The following is a 13,249-nucleotide window of genomic DNA, read 5'->3' as shown; positions in this document are numbered from 1 at the left end:
GGAAAGAGGGAAAACAAGCCTTTAAGAGAAACAAGTGCACAACCTTTGCATTGCTGGCACATTGCCGAGCCCAAGGGCTGCACTTAATTTACATATAAATGTGCCCAGGATTTTAATCAGAGATTAATGCACTCTGTTGTTATTTTTCACTTTTAGCATTCGTAATGCACGTGGTGCTTGGCGAATCGCACAGGGCAAATGTGCTTGGCGGAATGCAGTGGCAAGCATATCGGTGGCACCGCTTTTTTGGATTGATGGCTGCCTTTATTTCTGAGGCCTAAGGAAGTGCTGGCTTTGGTCCTTCAGGGATACTGCAAAATCTGGCCGAGGGTGACATAAAGAGCTGCCTTACAGACTGCTCGCTTGGATTTCAGCTGCCTCATATAGAAATGCAGTAGTGCCTCTGTGGTGTAGTGTCCCAGCGGATGGGAACATCTGTTTTTTCTGTCTCGTTCAGAAATGCATCTGCAAAATCTTGGAACTTTTTCTTTTTTAATCGCTTTGAAATTTTCAGGATCTCTGATGGTGTTTCTTCTTACTTCTTGATTTGTTTAGCTCAGGCGTCATCACCTTGTTCATGTTTCTCTTCTAATTAGCAGGCAGCTGGGAAGAGCGCAGCACAAAAGCTGTCCAAGAAAAGCCTTAGAGCTGCTCCCAAAGGCCTCTCCTCCCCTCTGCTCTCCTGGCCCTGAAAACAAAGTTCTGTCTTTCTTTTGTATCTGTTAGTATCTATACGCTTTGAAGTGAGGTCTTTTCTGAATTTGTTGTGGTCTCATCCAGGGGTATTCTTGGTCTTTTCCATAATTTCACTCAGCTAAAGTGAGTGAGAGCTTACCTATGGACTACCACAGGGAATATTTTCCAGCTCCTGATGCCACCAGCTCTATCAGCCTTTTTGCTTTCATGCAATAGTGATAAAGAAGCAGTGTTAATAATCAAGTGTCATCATTAGTCTTCAGAATTAACACATCATATGAAGATGAAGTTTGACATCCATCTGGAAGGTGTCACCCATACCTGTTTAAAGAGATTGGTTAAATACTTGGGCAGCATGTTTATTCTTGTAGGTACTAACTTTAGACCCCTATTTGAGTAGACCACAAGGAGGCATTTTGTGCAGGACATTTGACAGTGCAGGAGAAGGTGTTCCTGAGGCAGCAGAAGGGTTTCCATGTGGAAAATCTGACAGTGAACGAAGACCTTCTTCGTATTTATCAAGCTGCTGTGTGGCGGTGACAGGTGAAATGACAAGACATATTGAGCAAAAGGAATTAATTTATATCTGAGACCTTTTAATAAATCAAAAGTAAAAAGAAGAACCAGTGTGGCAGACCCGTTGGCAGTTGCTAACACTTGTTCAATGATCCTTTCGTTCTGAAATACAGAAATGGAAAGTAACTGTTGCCAGGAGTCATAAAATGAGGGAATGACTCAGAAGATAGATTTATTATCAGCTCAGTATTAGTGAAATTCAGCTTCATAAACAGAGGTTAATCTGCTAAAACCTGTGCTCTCACTGGAGGAAAACCCTACTTATTTCAAATTTTGTTTAAAGATCTGAAATAATTCTTCTTGTCTTCTGAATAAATCAACATCTCGAGGAACACTGATGTTCATCTTTTTTGCCTCATCCTTGCCCACATGGATTTTATTTTATTTATTTATTTCCATGGGGTGTCATTTGTTATGGGCTCTTCTCATCCCTGCGATGCAATTTCTCTTCTGGACTTCTAGACGTTTTCATCACAGTTCACTACATATTTCACCCACGTTTCTACAGAAAGTCATTATGTAGCACAGGCTGCTGCCGACAAGAATATTTAGAATACACTTTGCCTTTGTCCTCTAGTGCTGTGTTGCTCACCTTTGTTGGGTGAATAATACATCAGAGCAAGAAGAACATGAACCTGGTGTTACTAGAAAAAGACCTAAGTCCATACATGGCTGGAACTGGTACTGCTTCTTTCCCTTTCCTCCCTATACAGTTGATGAAATGGTAGGAAAATACTTGTCAGTTCAAACTAGTATTAAAAAGCATAATAAAAAAATTTCCAAACTTGGAAAACATATTTAGAAAATTAAAAAAAAGAAAGAAGATGGTGGCTATAAAACAAGTGCGAGAACATCAGGTGTCTCTGTGACTGTGTGCTGGGTTCTGTGCTGCTTTCTGCCCAGAGCAGAGTTGGATGGGGGATGCCGGGAGCCAGGGCCTGACTGTGGGGACAGGCAGCATCCCTTCCTGCTCGGTGGGCTTCTATGTCTTTTGCCAGGGGTGGTAGTCCCTTAGGACAGAAGTTAAGTCATTGGCCTCTTGCTGCTACCCCTCATAAAAGCCATTTAGTAAGTTTGCCAGTAAACCAGTATAGAATGTGTTTTGCTGTGAAATGTCCAGGGAAGTTTGCACCAGGGCTTTTCATATTGTTAGGCATCAGAAACTCTATCTGTCGCTTCTGCTGGTGTCTCAGCAGCACAGGGCTGTCATTTTCATGGCTGCTCTTCAAGAAATGGAACAGACTTACCAGTTAAATTTAAAACCAAAGGTCTTGTCTGAATCCAGTGTCATAAAGGGATTAATTACTGATATAATCTAAAAAGCCAGATTTGATGCATAACTTGTAAGACTGAGGCTGAGGAATAGCACAGATAAATTAAATCTGAACTTTACATACCCCGTTAAGAAAGAATTCCCGACAGGACTGGCAAGGAGGATCCCTCCTTGGCAGCCTGTGCTCTACAGAGGGGCTGAATACGGAGCCTGGGCCTTCCTTAGCAGTGCCCAAAGTCTTCCCGAAACACCTCTCTGCCTATTCCAGTGTCTTTAAAGCTTTTCTAAGACTTCAGGCTGTCATAGAAACTTTCAGCGCAATCTGATACTTCAAAAAATCCCAAAAGACACGCACATCCCTTATTAGCGCTGATTTTGCAGCAACTCTTTCCTCAGTGATTAACTGATAATGTTGTTCTAGGCAGCACCAAGCACATCTGAGACTAAATTGAGGTTTCTTATGTTCCTGTCTTGCCCTGCAACTTCTCTGCCAGTTTACACTACTAATGACGTGACTTGATGTTCCTTTTTAGTATATCTCAAGCTTGAGATCCACTGTATTAATGTATCACCCAAGATTGAATAATGCTGTATTAGGAGAGGAAAATATTCTTGGTGTATGTGTCGCAGAAGTAGTGGGAAAGTGCATTTGCTTATTTTGATGTTGGGGTGATTGTGTGTGTGGTACTGGTGTCCTTGATCCTCTGTGCATTCACCGACAGTGCTTAAGTCAGGGCAGGTCTCCAGTGCTCAGAGATGTTTCTGGTTCAAAGGCCCTATATCTGTTTTTATAAAAGTCTTCGTGGTTTGGGTGTTCATTTCAGGAGGAAGATGGCTTTCTAAATCACTTTAGGCAGAAATGAGGTGGGTAGAAGTGATGCATGGCAGGAACCATGCAGGCATGGAGGTGGTGGAGTGGCCAGTGCTGTGTCTCTCTGAAGCTCTGTTACATACAAACAAACTTCCACTTGTGGTTTCTTAGGATCAAGTAGAAAACCCACTGATGTTTTCTTAAATTAGTAGGAGAGTGGCCAAATGCTTCCTTCCTCCGTGATAAAAGACGATATACTGGGTGTCTAAGAGCTATCATGTGAGCTTTTGATTGCTTATTATCCAGGATTTTGGCATTGTCCAATGAGTGATCTCATTATTAAATTTACTGTCTATTTTCTGAACTTAAATAGATTTATTTTAAATTGCTACCTAAGCTTTCTTCTTTAGCAAAAGCACTGGCAGGAGCTTGAGAAGAGAAGCCGCTTTCTCTTGTGCAATTCATTGTCAGTGGTGATATCCCTCTCTGCCAAGGTTTATACAAGTTCACATCACCAGCAGAAAATGATGGTGTTTCTACTGTTACTCTGCTGCCTGCAGTCCCAGCAAAGAATTGGCTATGACATTAGGACACTTATGAAAAGTGTCATCTTTTAACACCCCTATCCCCCCCCGCCAACTTCTTGGGATAAAGGATTGAGATGTTGAAGAGGGTTCAGGAAACAATGCCCAAGTTCAAGTTCCTGGTTTTGTTTTATGTACAGTTTTATTTTTTTCTAAGAGTGGAGCATTTATTATAGGCTGAACACATTTCTGTAGTACAGCCAAATCAAAAAAGATGTGATGTTTCATTGGTCCTATTCCTGAGATCCTCTACTTGCTGTTTTTCTGCAGGAGTTATCTACACAGCAGATATTCTTGACCGGGAGACGACCAGATCCTACTGGTTGACAGTGTATGCGACTGATCATGGTGTTGTCCCACTCTACACAACCATCGAAGTCTACATTGAAGTGGAGGACGTGAATGACAATGCCCCCCTCACCTCTGAGCCTATCTATTACCCAGCCGTCATGGAAAACTCCCCGAAGGATGTATCTGTCATTCAGATCCAAGCCCAGGACCCTGACTCCAGCACTAACGAAAAATTGACTTACCGGATTACAAGTGGAAATCCCCAGAACTTCTTTGTAATCAATCCCAAAACAGGTAACGGAATCCTGCTGCCTTTCGGTGATGGGAAAATGCAATTTAAATATTTATCAGCTTGCTCCCCTTCAGGATCCACTGGCACTGCATTGCTTTCAAAACCTCTGTTTTCTGGTCAGTTATGTGTCTAAAGCATCTTGTGTTTGTCTAAAACATCTTCTTTTGCATCTGTGTGGGAGCGCACTGGCAGATGACGTGCTGCAGATGTGCTGCTGCAGCCATCGCTCTTCTGTAGGTCACCAGATAGCTTCTGGCTGTTGCCTCTTCCCTGTGTCTATAGGGATGAGACTTTGCTACACTGAGTCTGCAGAGCAATGCTAGGAAGCAAATTCAAGCTGTTTTAGTTCACAGAGCGGTGCTTTGTCCTTTGTAAGCTGGCGTAGCACTGTTGAAGTGAGTGGCACGATGGTTGTCCAACACATGTAATTAGACACCGCGTTACAGTAGCTGGATGTAATTCTACAGCTTGTTTTATACAAACAGACAGTTTAGATGACCTGAAAGTCCCTCTGGCCATTAAGAAAAAAAAAAAAAAAATCTATGTGTTTGATTGATTTGTAGCGGCTGGGGATGTAGCCTGCGGGTATAGTGTCGCAGATATGGTGGTTGTTTTAAGTTCGAGTGCTGCTGTTGGCTGGCGGTGCAGCATTGTGCCCGTGCAGACCGGCTCTGCGCATCTCCGTGCCCTCGGTGCCTTTGCTGAACCAGGTGTCCTGCGTGCCTGGTTGGTGAAGAAATCAGCCCAGCAGAGATAGCATGCGGTCGTGGATGCTCTGCTGGGTGCTTTGCCACAGGTGTCCTCACTGTGGCATGTATCTGGCCATCCCTCTCTCATCTGGCTGAGGAGGACCTTCCAGCATGGTCTGGAGGTAGAGGATCAGGGTGGTCTTTCGTAGCAATAGTCTGATCTTTATCAAAGCAGTTCAGAGGATTCACAAATCTGTCAGGCTGGTTGTAATGCTCCTGATTTTGTTCTGGGGTTTTGATTTTTTTTTAAAAAAAGTTTATTTATATCTGCTGCAAATTTCTGAACAGCTAGCAAACCAGAAGGAATAGACCAGAGAAGGAACATTTTTAATTTGGTGTAGTAAAATGATGTTTACTAAGTAAGTTTTCAACATTTGGCTGGGCAATCCTATTGCAATGTGTGGCATAAGAAGGGGTCGGGACCTTTTCAGGCATAAGCCCAGGTGAAGAATCATGGAGCGTGTATAATCACTGTGTTCAATCTGCCGAGCCCTAAGGCACATATCTCACTTATTTTTAACACTTGAAGTGGCCGAAGATGGCTCTTCCATCTGCATCCCTTCTCCCCCTCCCCACCCCGTAAATCCCATCTGGGCAAAGCAGCAGAGTTAGGACTCTGCAGGGTTTAACGCTTGTGCTTCCCTCCCGCAGAGCATCCTGCTCAGCACAGCTCCGCTTATCCGCACGGCAGCCGGGATGAGCCCGTGCTGAGGACCGGAGCCGGGCACGCTGCGGCCCCGCAGCACCTTAGCCTGGCAGCGCGTGCTGGGGGGTGGGTGGCTCTTCATCCCGCTGGAGCGGCGGGCAGAGATACTTTTCCCTAACAAGATCTTCACTCTCCGCAATGGCATTTAACGCTGAAGATGTTTCGCCTTCATTTTGCGCCAAGGAAATTGCCATCTGCGAACTTAAAGGCTTCAGGATGAGTAACGTTGCTGCTTGGGCAACCCCCAAAGGGCCCCCGTTGTGTTCGGTGGGCATCAGGGCTGGTAGCTGGCTGGGATTTGTCATGGTGGGGATAAACCATCCCCTCCTACCCACCTTGCTCCGTGCCAAACACAGAGAGAGCCACACAAGGCAGCCTCTTTTACTTTGCTTTGACCTTTGAAAACGATGGGGCTGACAGAGCATGTGCGCACAGAGGTGCCTTATCCCAAAAGGGAGGTTTGTCGTTTTGAACACAAGGATTTCATCCTCCCTTGGGAAGTGGGGCGGGCTCTGCCTGCCTGGCCTCGGCATCGGGAAGCTTTCTCCCAACAGGATGCTGATGTCCGAGGAATAAAAGCGTAATGGATTCTCCTAGAGAGTGCCCCTGCGGTCTCTGGCCAGGCTCCTTTCAGCCGTCTCCCTGCAGGGCACTAATTCCCCTAAACCAACAATTTACACTCTGGTTGTTTACAGGTGACTTCTGCACCCGCAGAAGAGGTTTGTAGCGTGCCGGCCCCGTACGCTCGCTGGGATTCAGCACAGCAATAACTCACATAGCACGTTGCACAGCAGCCCTAAATGTGGCACTGCGCTGTATAATCAAGATGAAAAGGTTTAACGTGAACCCAAATATACGGCGATTGCCACGTGCGTGGGTTGAGCGAGCGTGCTCCTGCTGTCAGGGGAGAGCAGTCATTTGTGAGAAAGGGGATCTTTTATTTTCTGTGTCACTTTGGAAGTTTAAACAGTGCCAACAAACTGACATCTCTCTCCTGTGAGTAATCAGGTGCTGAGAGGAACACGAAGGCAGCATCCTACATTTTTTACATCCTGTCGTGGGAAGCGGCAGAAGTTGGCCTCGACTAGAGACAGGGAGTTGGCTGCAGCGTACGGATGCTCTTGGGGTGCTAAGAAATTTCTCTGACCCCTGACTGATTGGGCTTTGCTAATGCACTCAGGGTTAAACCTCTTGCTGGATTTGCAGCCAGAAATGAGTATCCCCTAAAGCCCAGGTTATTCAGAGCCTCGGGAAGACAGGTGGGAGAAAGGAGTTTGGCTTCCTCCGCTGTTGAAGAAGCAGTGATCACGGTTCACAGATCGCTTCCTTAGACTACCTGGCTATATTGCAGCGAGAAATCTCCCACTATTGCTGGAGAATAAGGCATTACTAGCCTTGGCCTCCTGTGCCCTCTTTCTTATTTTTCGGACTTGGTGCTGTGTACCGACAAAGCTGGGATTCTTACAGAGTGCAGAGGGTGCAGAGGGCATGTCATAGCTTACAGCGTGAGTCTGGTGAGTGGTTGGGTGGTGTTTCAGACATTTCTGCCCTGACTGCAGACGATGTGCTTATCTGCAGCGCTGATGGGCACAGCACAGCCTGGGTGAGGTGGGTAATCCCATCTTCTTCTTAGATGGTCCTTACCGGCACGAAGAGGAAAGCCTCAAGCGTTGCTGCACCCTGCTCGTGGCATGTCCCTCTCCACCTTTGCACGGTCTCGTGCTTCTTCTCAGTGGTTGTTGGAGCTCAGCAATGACTGTTCTTGCCTTCCTCTGGAGCTCGCTTTCAGCCGCTTTATAGCTCATGCAGGTCAGACAGATTCCTGGAGGCACGTGTACCACTACGTGTGTTGCCATCTGATCGAGGCACCGAGTGGGGATGTAGGGAGTCCACGTTTTTGTTCCTGGTTCTGATACAGGACCATAACGGCAGCCAAATCTTACAGTCTTAACTGATTATCTGGATAGTGGAAGCGACGATACTCCTTGTATGCTGTGTCTGTAGGTAGGAGAAACCTTTTAGTAGACAACCTGTCACTTCCTACATTTTTATAGACTGGCACAGCTCTAGGTGGCTATTTTAGGTACTGTCGAACTGTAAATACATTGCATGCATTTGGATCTGTTTGAAGGCAGTCTTCAGATCTTTCAGGATTGTCACCTGCAGTTTGCTCTATGGGTTTTGGAGAGAGGAAGAGTTGCTCCTGCAGGAGCCAAGAGCTGCTAAAAAGCTGCTGAGAGCAAGACTTTGGCACTGGAGTCATCCTGAGGAGCTGATGCTCTCGCCCGGGGGTGGCTCTGCTGCAGGAGCACGAGTGCATGTGGGTGGCGGGGGAGAGTCCCCCGAAGGCTTGGGGTTTATATGGGTGCTCTGGGGGAGGAGGATGGGAGCACGAGCAGCCTTCCCATGTGCAGCTGGCCGGATATGGAAAGGCAGCGTGGGCAACCTCCCATGAAGGTCTCTCTTTTCTCACCTTGATTATTTTTTTCTAAAATACAGCCAAGCATCAGTTTGTGTCTTGGCCCGCACTTTCATCTCGTGAGCTGATATTCATAGGTACAAGCACTAAGTGAATAATGTAGCACATGAGTACGTGTGAAACCATAAATCATCCATGCTTGAGAACAAGGCAGCCTTGTTCTGCAAACTGGTGGAGACTGCTGCCTAAGTTTAGCAGGTCCAAGACGGCAAATTGGGATTTTCCTTTATTTTCAGCGGGCAAGAGGTATTGTAAGGCATGGATTTGGGAGGGGGATAGGTAGCATGTTTTTCAAATAGCTGAAGTGGCTCTCCAGGTTACATGACTGCAGGGAAAGGCGTCCCCTGTGCGTTGGTTTCCCAGCCGTGCCATGCCCTCAGTGGTGATGGAAGTGTTCCCAGTGCTCGGCACCTCCAGCGACCATGGGTCAGCCTAAACCCTGGTGTGGCTGCTGGGGGAGCCAGGGGCTTCCCTCTTAGCCTGACTTTCTTGCTGGGGAGGGCTCAGGCTTGCTTTGGCAGAGCGCAGGGCCACAGGGCTTTGCTTCTTGGTGGGTGGCGTGAGATGGGGCCAAGAAGCAGGAGGAGGAGGAGGAGGTGGAGGAGGAGGGCAGAGCTGCCGGTGGAGTGACTGGGCTGGCCGGCTCACAGCAAAGCCCATGGGAGTGCCACGGTGAGTGAGTTATTTTGGGGTGAGAGGCATGTGGAAGAAGGTAAATAAAAGAGATGATGGAGGTAATAAAAAAAAAAATAATTGATTGATTAGGGCTGTAAATTCTTATTTTTATTTCATGTATATGGGTGTTAATTTCACAGCACAGCACAGGGGTAATTTACTGCGTTGATTTATTGCTTTTCTGTGCTCTGAAGAAAACAATGAATTTTAATTCAAACCATTACATTATTTCGTTTAGTGTTGCACATATATTGGACAAACCCAATAAGCTTCTCTTCAGTCTTACATAGATTAGTTTAAGGGTATTTTAACTAACATGCCAACAGACCAAATTTCACTCTCATACACATTGATGTTAATGAATTTACTCTAAATTTATGCTTGTGTGTCTGAAAAATTCGATTGCATCTCGCTTAGTCTCTTGCTGGCACTTCTTAAACAGAGGCAGACCCCTGGCACTCCCAAAATGGTATTTGCTGCAGTATTTAAGGCAGGATGCACTACTGGGTTTAGAAATAGTATATGTAGGTCAGTCCGTCTTTCCAGAGCAACGATTCTCTGCCTCTGGAAGTTGTCTCTGACCTGTCACATCTGCACCTAGATGTGGAAAGAGAGTGGATATTTTCATGCTGTAGTAGTATTAATATTTATGTAAGCTAATGTGGGGTTAGTGAGTGTCAAAATTTAATTGATATGAATGCTGCTCTTCTCAGCAGTCCGGGCTTTGCTTTCTTTTGCACTCACTAAGCCACCCAGTGTAGGATCCTGCTGGGGCTGAACGCCACGTCTGCCCTGCCGTACTGAAACAGTGCTTCACCCTCCTGCCATACAGCCCCATTTTTATGGATACTTTTGTTTGGCTTGTTCCAAAGAATCCCCACACATGTTCTTTGCTCTCACTGAGCTAAATCCAGTGCTCTGCTGCTGCACTGTGTCCTGAAGGTTGCCAGCAGCACAGTCGCTGGTTACCCAGTACCTCTTCTCAGCCCAGAAATAAAGGTGTGCCAGAGATGAGAGAAAAATAATAGTGGCTTATATATTCAGGAGAGCATTCTTGGGACTCTGTGATAAATTCTTGTTCTCCAAGGGCGATGTTTGTCATGTGGTTTTTTTCCAGCAGAGGAAAAAGGCTGTTAAATATTCCAGAATGTTTCAGTTTGGCTGGGAATTTGCAGTAGATACTGTCTCAAGGAGACACAGCTTGGTCTGGGAGGCAAAATTCAATGATCTTAATAATCCGGTTATTAACGTTCCTGCTGTACTGTAGATGATGCAAAAGGCCATACGGACAACGAATGGACATGGAGGCAACTTAGTCCCTACACATCCCTTTGTCCCTCACACATCTTTCAGGTTTAAACCCAAGTTGCATTGGGTGAGGAGAAAAACTAACTACAGTGGTTCTGTAAAGAAAGGGGCATTTAAAACCTTCCACTATGTAATAATTAAAGGTAAATGCCAAACCATTTGAAAAGATTAAACAAAATTACTTTTTGATGACATTTCTAAGGGACTTTGGATCAACAATATCAAACTAAACTTAGTACTACCCGGGTCCATTTGTTACTTTATTCTTGTAAGGGGCATTTCATGCTCCTTTCTTAAATAAAAAAAAAAAGTAAAAAAAAAGTCTGTTCTTCATGAATGGGCAGCTTTCTATGTTCATTGACCGCAGATTCTCCCAGCTCCCACCCCATCATGGAGGGTTGGCTGCCTTGCTGGGGGACTTGCCTGACAAACAGTTGATGCTCTGCACGCTGCTGAACTCTTAATAAACTTCCTCTGAAAGATCTTTGACATTTTGTAAATGAAGGCCTTTAGCTTCTTTGATTGCTTGGATTGTGTACTCTAACCTGCTGTCTCCCTCCAGAGTGCATTTTAGGTGCTATAGTGATCAAATTGGGAAATGCATCTGTTGAATTCTGAGGATGTTACAGATCACCTCTCTCCAACTGGAGGCTCCTTCTGAAGGGCGCTGGGTGTCATCTCCTGCACATGCATTGGCCATGGAGCCCTGTTTGGCAGCTCTGGGTGCGATGTAAACTGACTATGCAGATCATGTCACGCTCAATACTATTCATCCTGTAAGTGTCCCTGCAGTTCAGCTGACCTGGATGGATAGATCCATGACTGGAGGGCAGTGAATGTTGTCTACCTTGACTTCAGCAAGGCTTTCAACATTGTCTCCCACATCATCCTCACAGGCAACTTTAGGAAGTGTGAGTTAGATGAATGGACAGTGGGGTGGATTGAAAACTGGCTGACAGATAGAGCTCAGAGTCTAGTTGGAGGTAAGTAACAAGTGGTGTTCCCTAAGGGTCAGTGCTGGGTCCAGTCCTGTTCAATATATTCATCAATGACCTGGATGAAGGGATAGAGTGTACCATCAGCAAGTTTGGTGATGACACAAAACTGGGAGGAGTGGCTGACACGCTGGAAGGCTGTGCCACCATACAGTGTAACCTGGACAGGCTGGAGAGTTGGGTGGAGAGAAGCCTAATGACATTCAACAAGGGCAAGTGTAGGGTACTGCATCTGGGGAGGAATAACCCCATGCATCAGTACAGGTTGGGGGCTGACCTCCTGGAGAGCAGCTCTGTGGAAAGGGACCTGGGAGTCCTGGTGGACAACAGGATGACCATGAGTCAGCAATGTGCCCTGGCGGCCAAGAAGGCGAATGGCATCCTGGGGTGCATCAAAAGACAGGGATCTGCTGGAGAGGGTCCAGCAAAGGGCTACAAAGATGATTAGGGGACTGGAACATCTTTCTTATGAGGAAAGGCTGAGAGACTTGGGTCTTTTTAGTCTAGAGAAGGGCAGACTGAGGGGTGATCTTATCAATGCTTATAAATACTTAAAGGGAGGGTGCCAGGGGGATGGGAACAGTCTTTTTTAGTAGTGCCCAGTGAACAAGTGGTAACGGGCACAAACTTGAGCATAGGAAGTTCCATCTAAACATGAGGAGGAACTTCTTTCCTTTAAGGGTGGCAGAGCACTGGCACAGGCTCCCCAGAGAGGTTGTGGAGTCTCCCACTCTGGAGACATTCAAAACCACCTGGATGCCATCCTGTGCAACGTGTTGTAGGTGACCCTGCTCTGGCAGGGGGGGTGGACTAGATGATCTCCAGCGGTCCCTTCCAACCCCTGTCATTCTGTGATTCTGTGAAATCATTGGTTGTAGGTCTCCTCAATCACAGGTGAACTTCAGGACTTGGTTCTCCCTTCCTTCTGTGGTCTCTAACACTGTACAAATGCCGCGTTCACCAACAGTTGCAGATTCCAGCCCAATATATCCATCACTGATTTGTAACTATCCATAACTAAACCAGATTTTTACAATGTAATTCCCTTAGCGCATTACATTAGCTGGCTTCCACTTTCTGTAATTTATGTTGTATCAACACATGCCAAATGATCTACTCTCTTTTCTTTCACTTCTCAATATTATTTAAAAGCATGACTCTTAATGACTTCTTTATAATATGCTCACTGTTAAAAATTGAGCTTCTGAGCATTTTAAAAGCTTTAATTTCTGCTTTGGGATGGGTCATTCTTTATTAGACACCATACTTCCAGTGGTTTGAGCCCTGGGTTAGCAGCTAGCAAATCAAAGGACCATGGATGTTGGAGTTACGTGCTTAATCACAGTGGGACCTAAAAGCCTGCTAGGTACTGTACAGCATGTCAGACAAAGTTCCTGTCTCAAGGAACTTGTCATAATAACAATAATAATAGTAATAATTAAGAATAAAAAAAGGAGAAAAAAAAAACAGGGAGAAAAGGATGTAAATCAAGTCCATCTGCTTGCCAGTGCATGTTTGTTGCCTGGAGTAAACGTTCAATTAACTCCTAAGCTGCAGCCAGCAGTGATATGAACTCATCTTTTGACTTTGAGTGAGTCACCTAACGTCACTGTTTTTCTTTTTTTGTGTAAGTGGAAACATTTTCTTACCTCATGTGATTGTCCTGGACAGGCTGGAGAGGTGGGCCCAAGCCAACCTCATGCAGTTCAACAAGGCCAAGTGCAAGGTCCTACATCTGGGTCGGGGCAATCCCAAGCACAAATACAGGCTCGGTGGGGAATGGCTGGAGAGCAGCCCTGTGGAGAAGGACCTGG

At 45.7% G+C, this 13,249-nt stretch overlaps 1 protein-coding gene across 1 annotated transcript in view; it reads left to right on the top strand.

Annotated features, from left to right (window-relative positions):
• Positions 1 to 13,249, top strand: part of FAT3 (FAT atypical cadherin 3) — a 359,185-nt gene that overhangs the window by 119,568 nt on the left and 226,368 nt on the right. The window contains exon 3 of the mRNA XM_009881183.1: positions 4,211 to 4,525. Coding sequence (XP_009879485.1) covers positions 4,211 to 4,525 — 315 coding nt within the window. The remainder of the gene's footprint in view (positions 1 to 4,210; positions 4,526 to 13,249) is intronic.

The sequence above is a fragment of the Charadrius vociferus genome, unplaced genomic scaffold, assembly GCF_000708025.1.
Source record: "Charadrius vociferus isolate BGI_N301 unplaced genomic scaffold, ASM70802v2 scaffold1, whole genome shotgun sequence".
Taxonomy (NCBI): domain Eukaryota; kingdom Metazoa; phylum Chordata; class Aves; order Charadriiformes; family Charadriidae; genus Charadrius; species Charadrius vociferus.
Note: the sequence above shows the minus strand (reverse complement) of the source record. Positions and strands in the feature narration are given on the sequence as shown.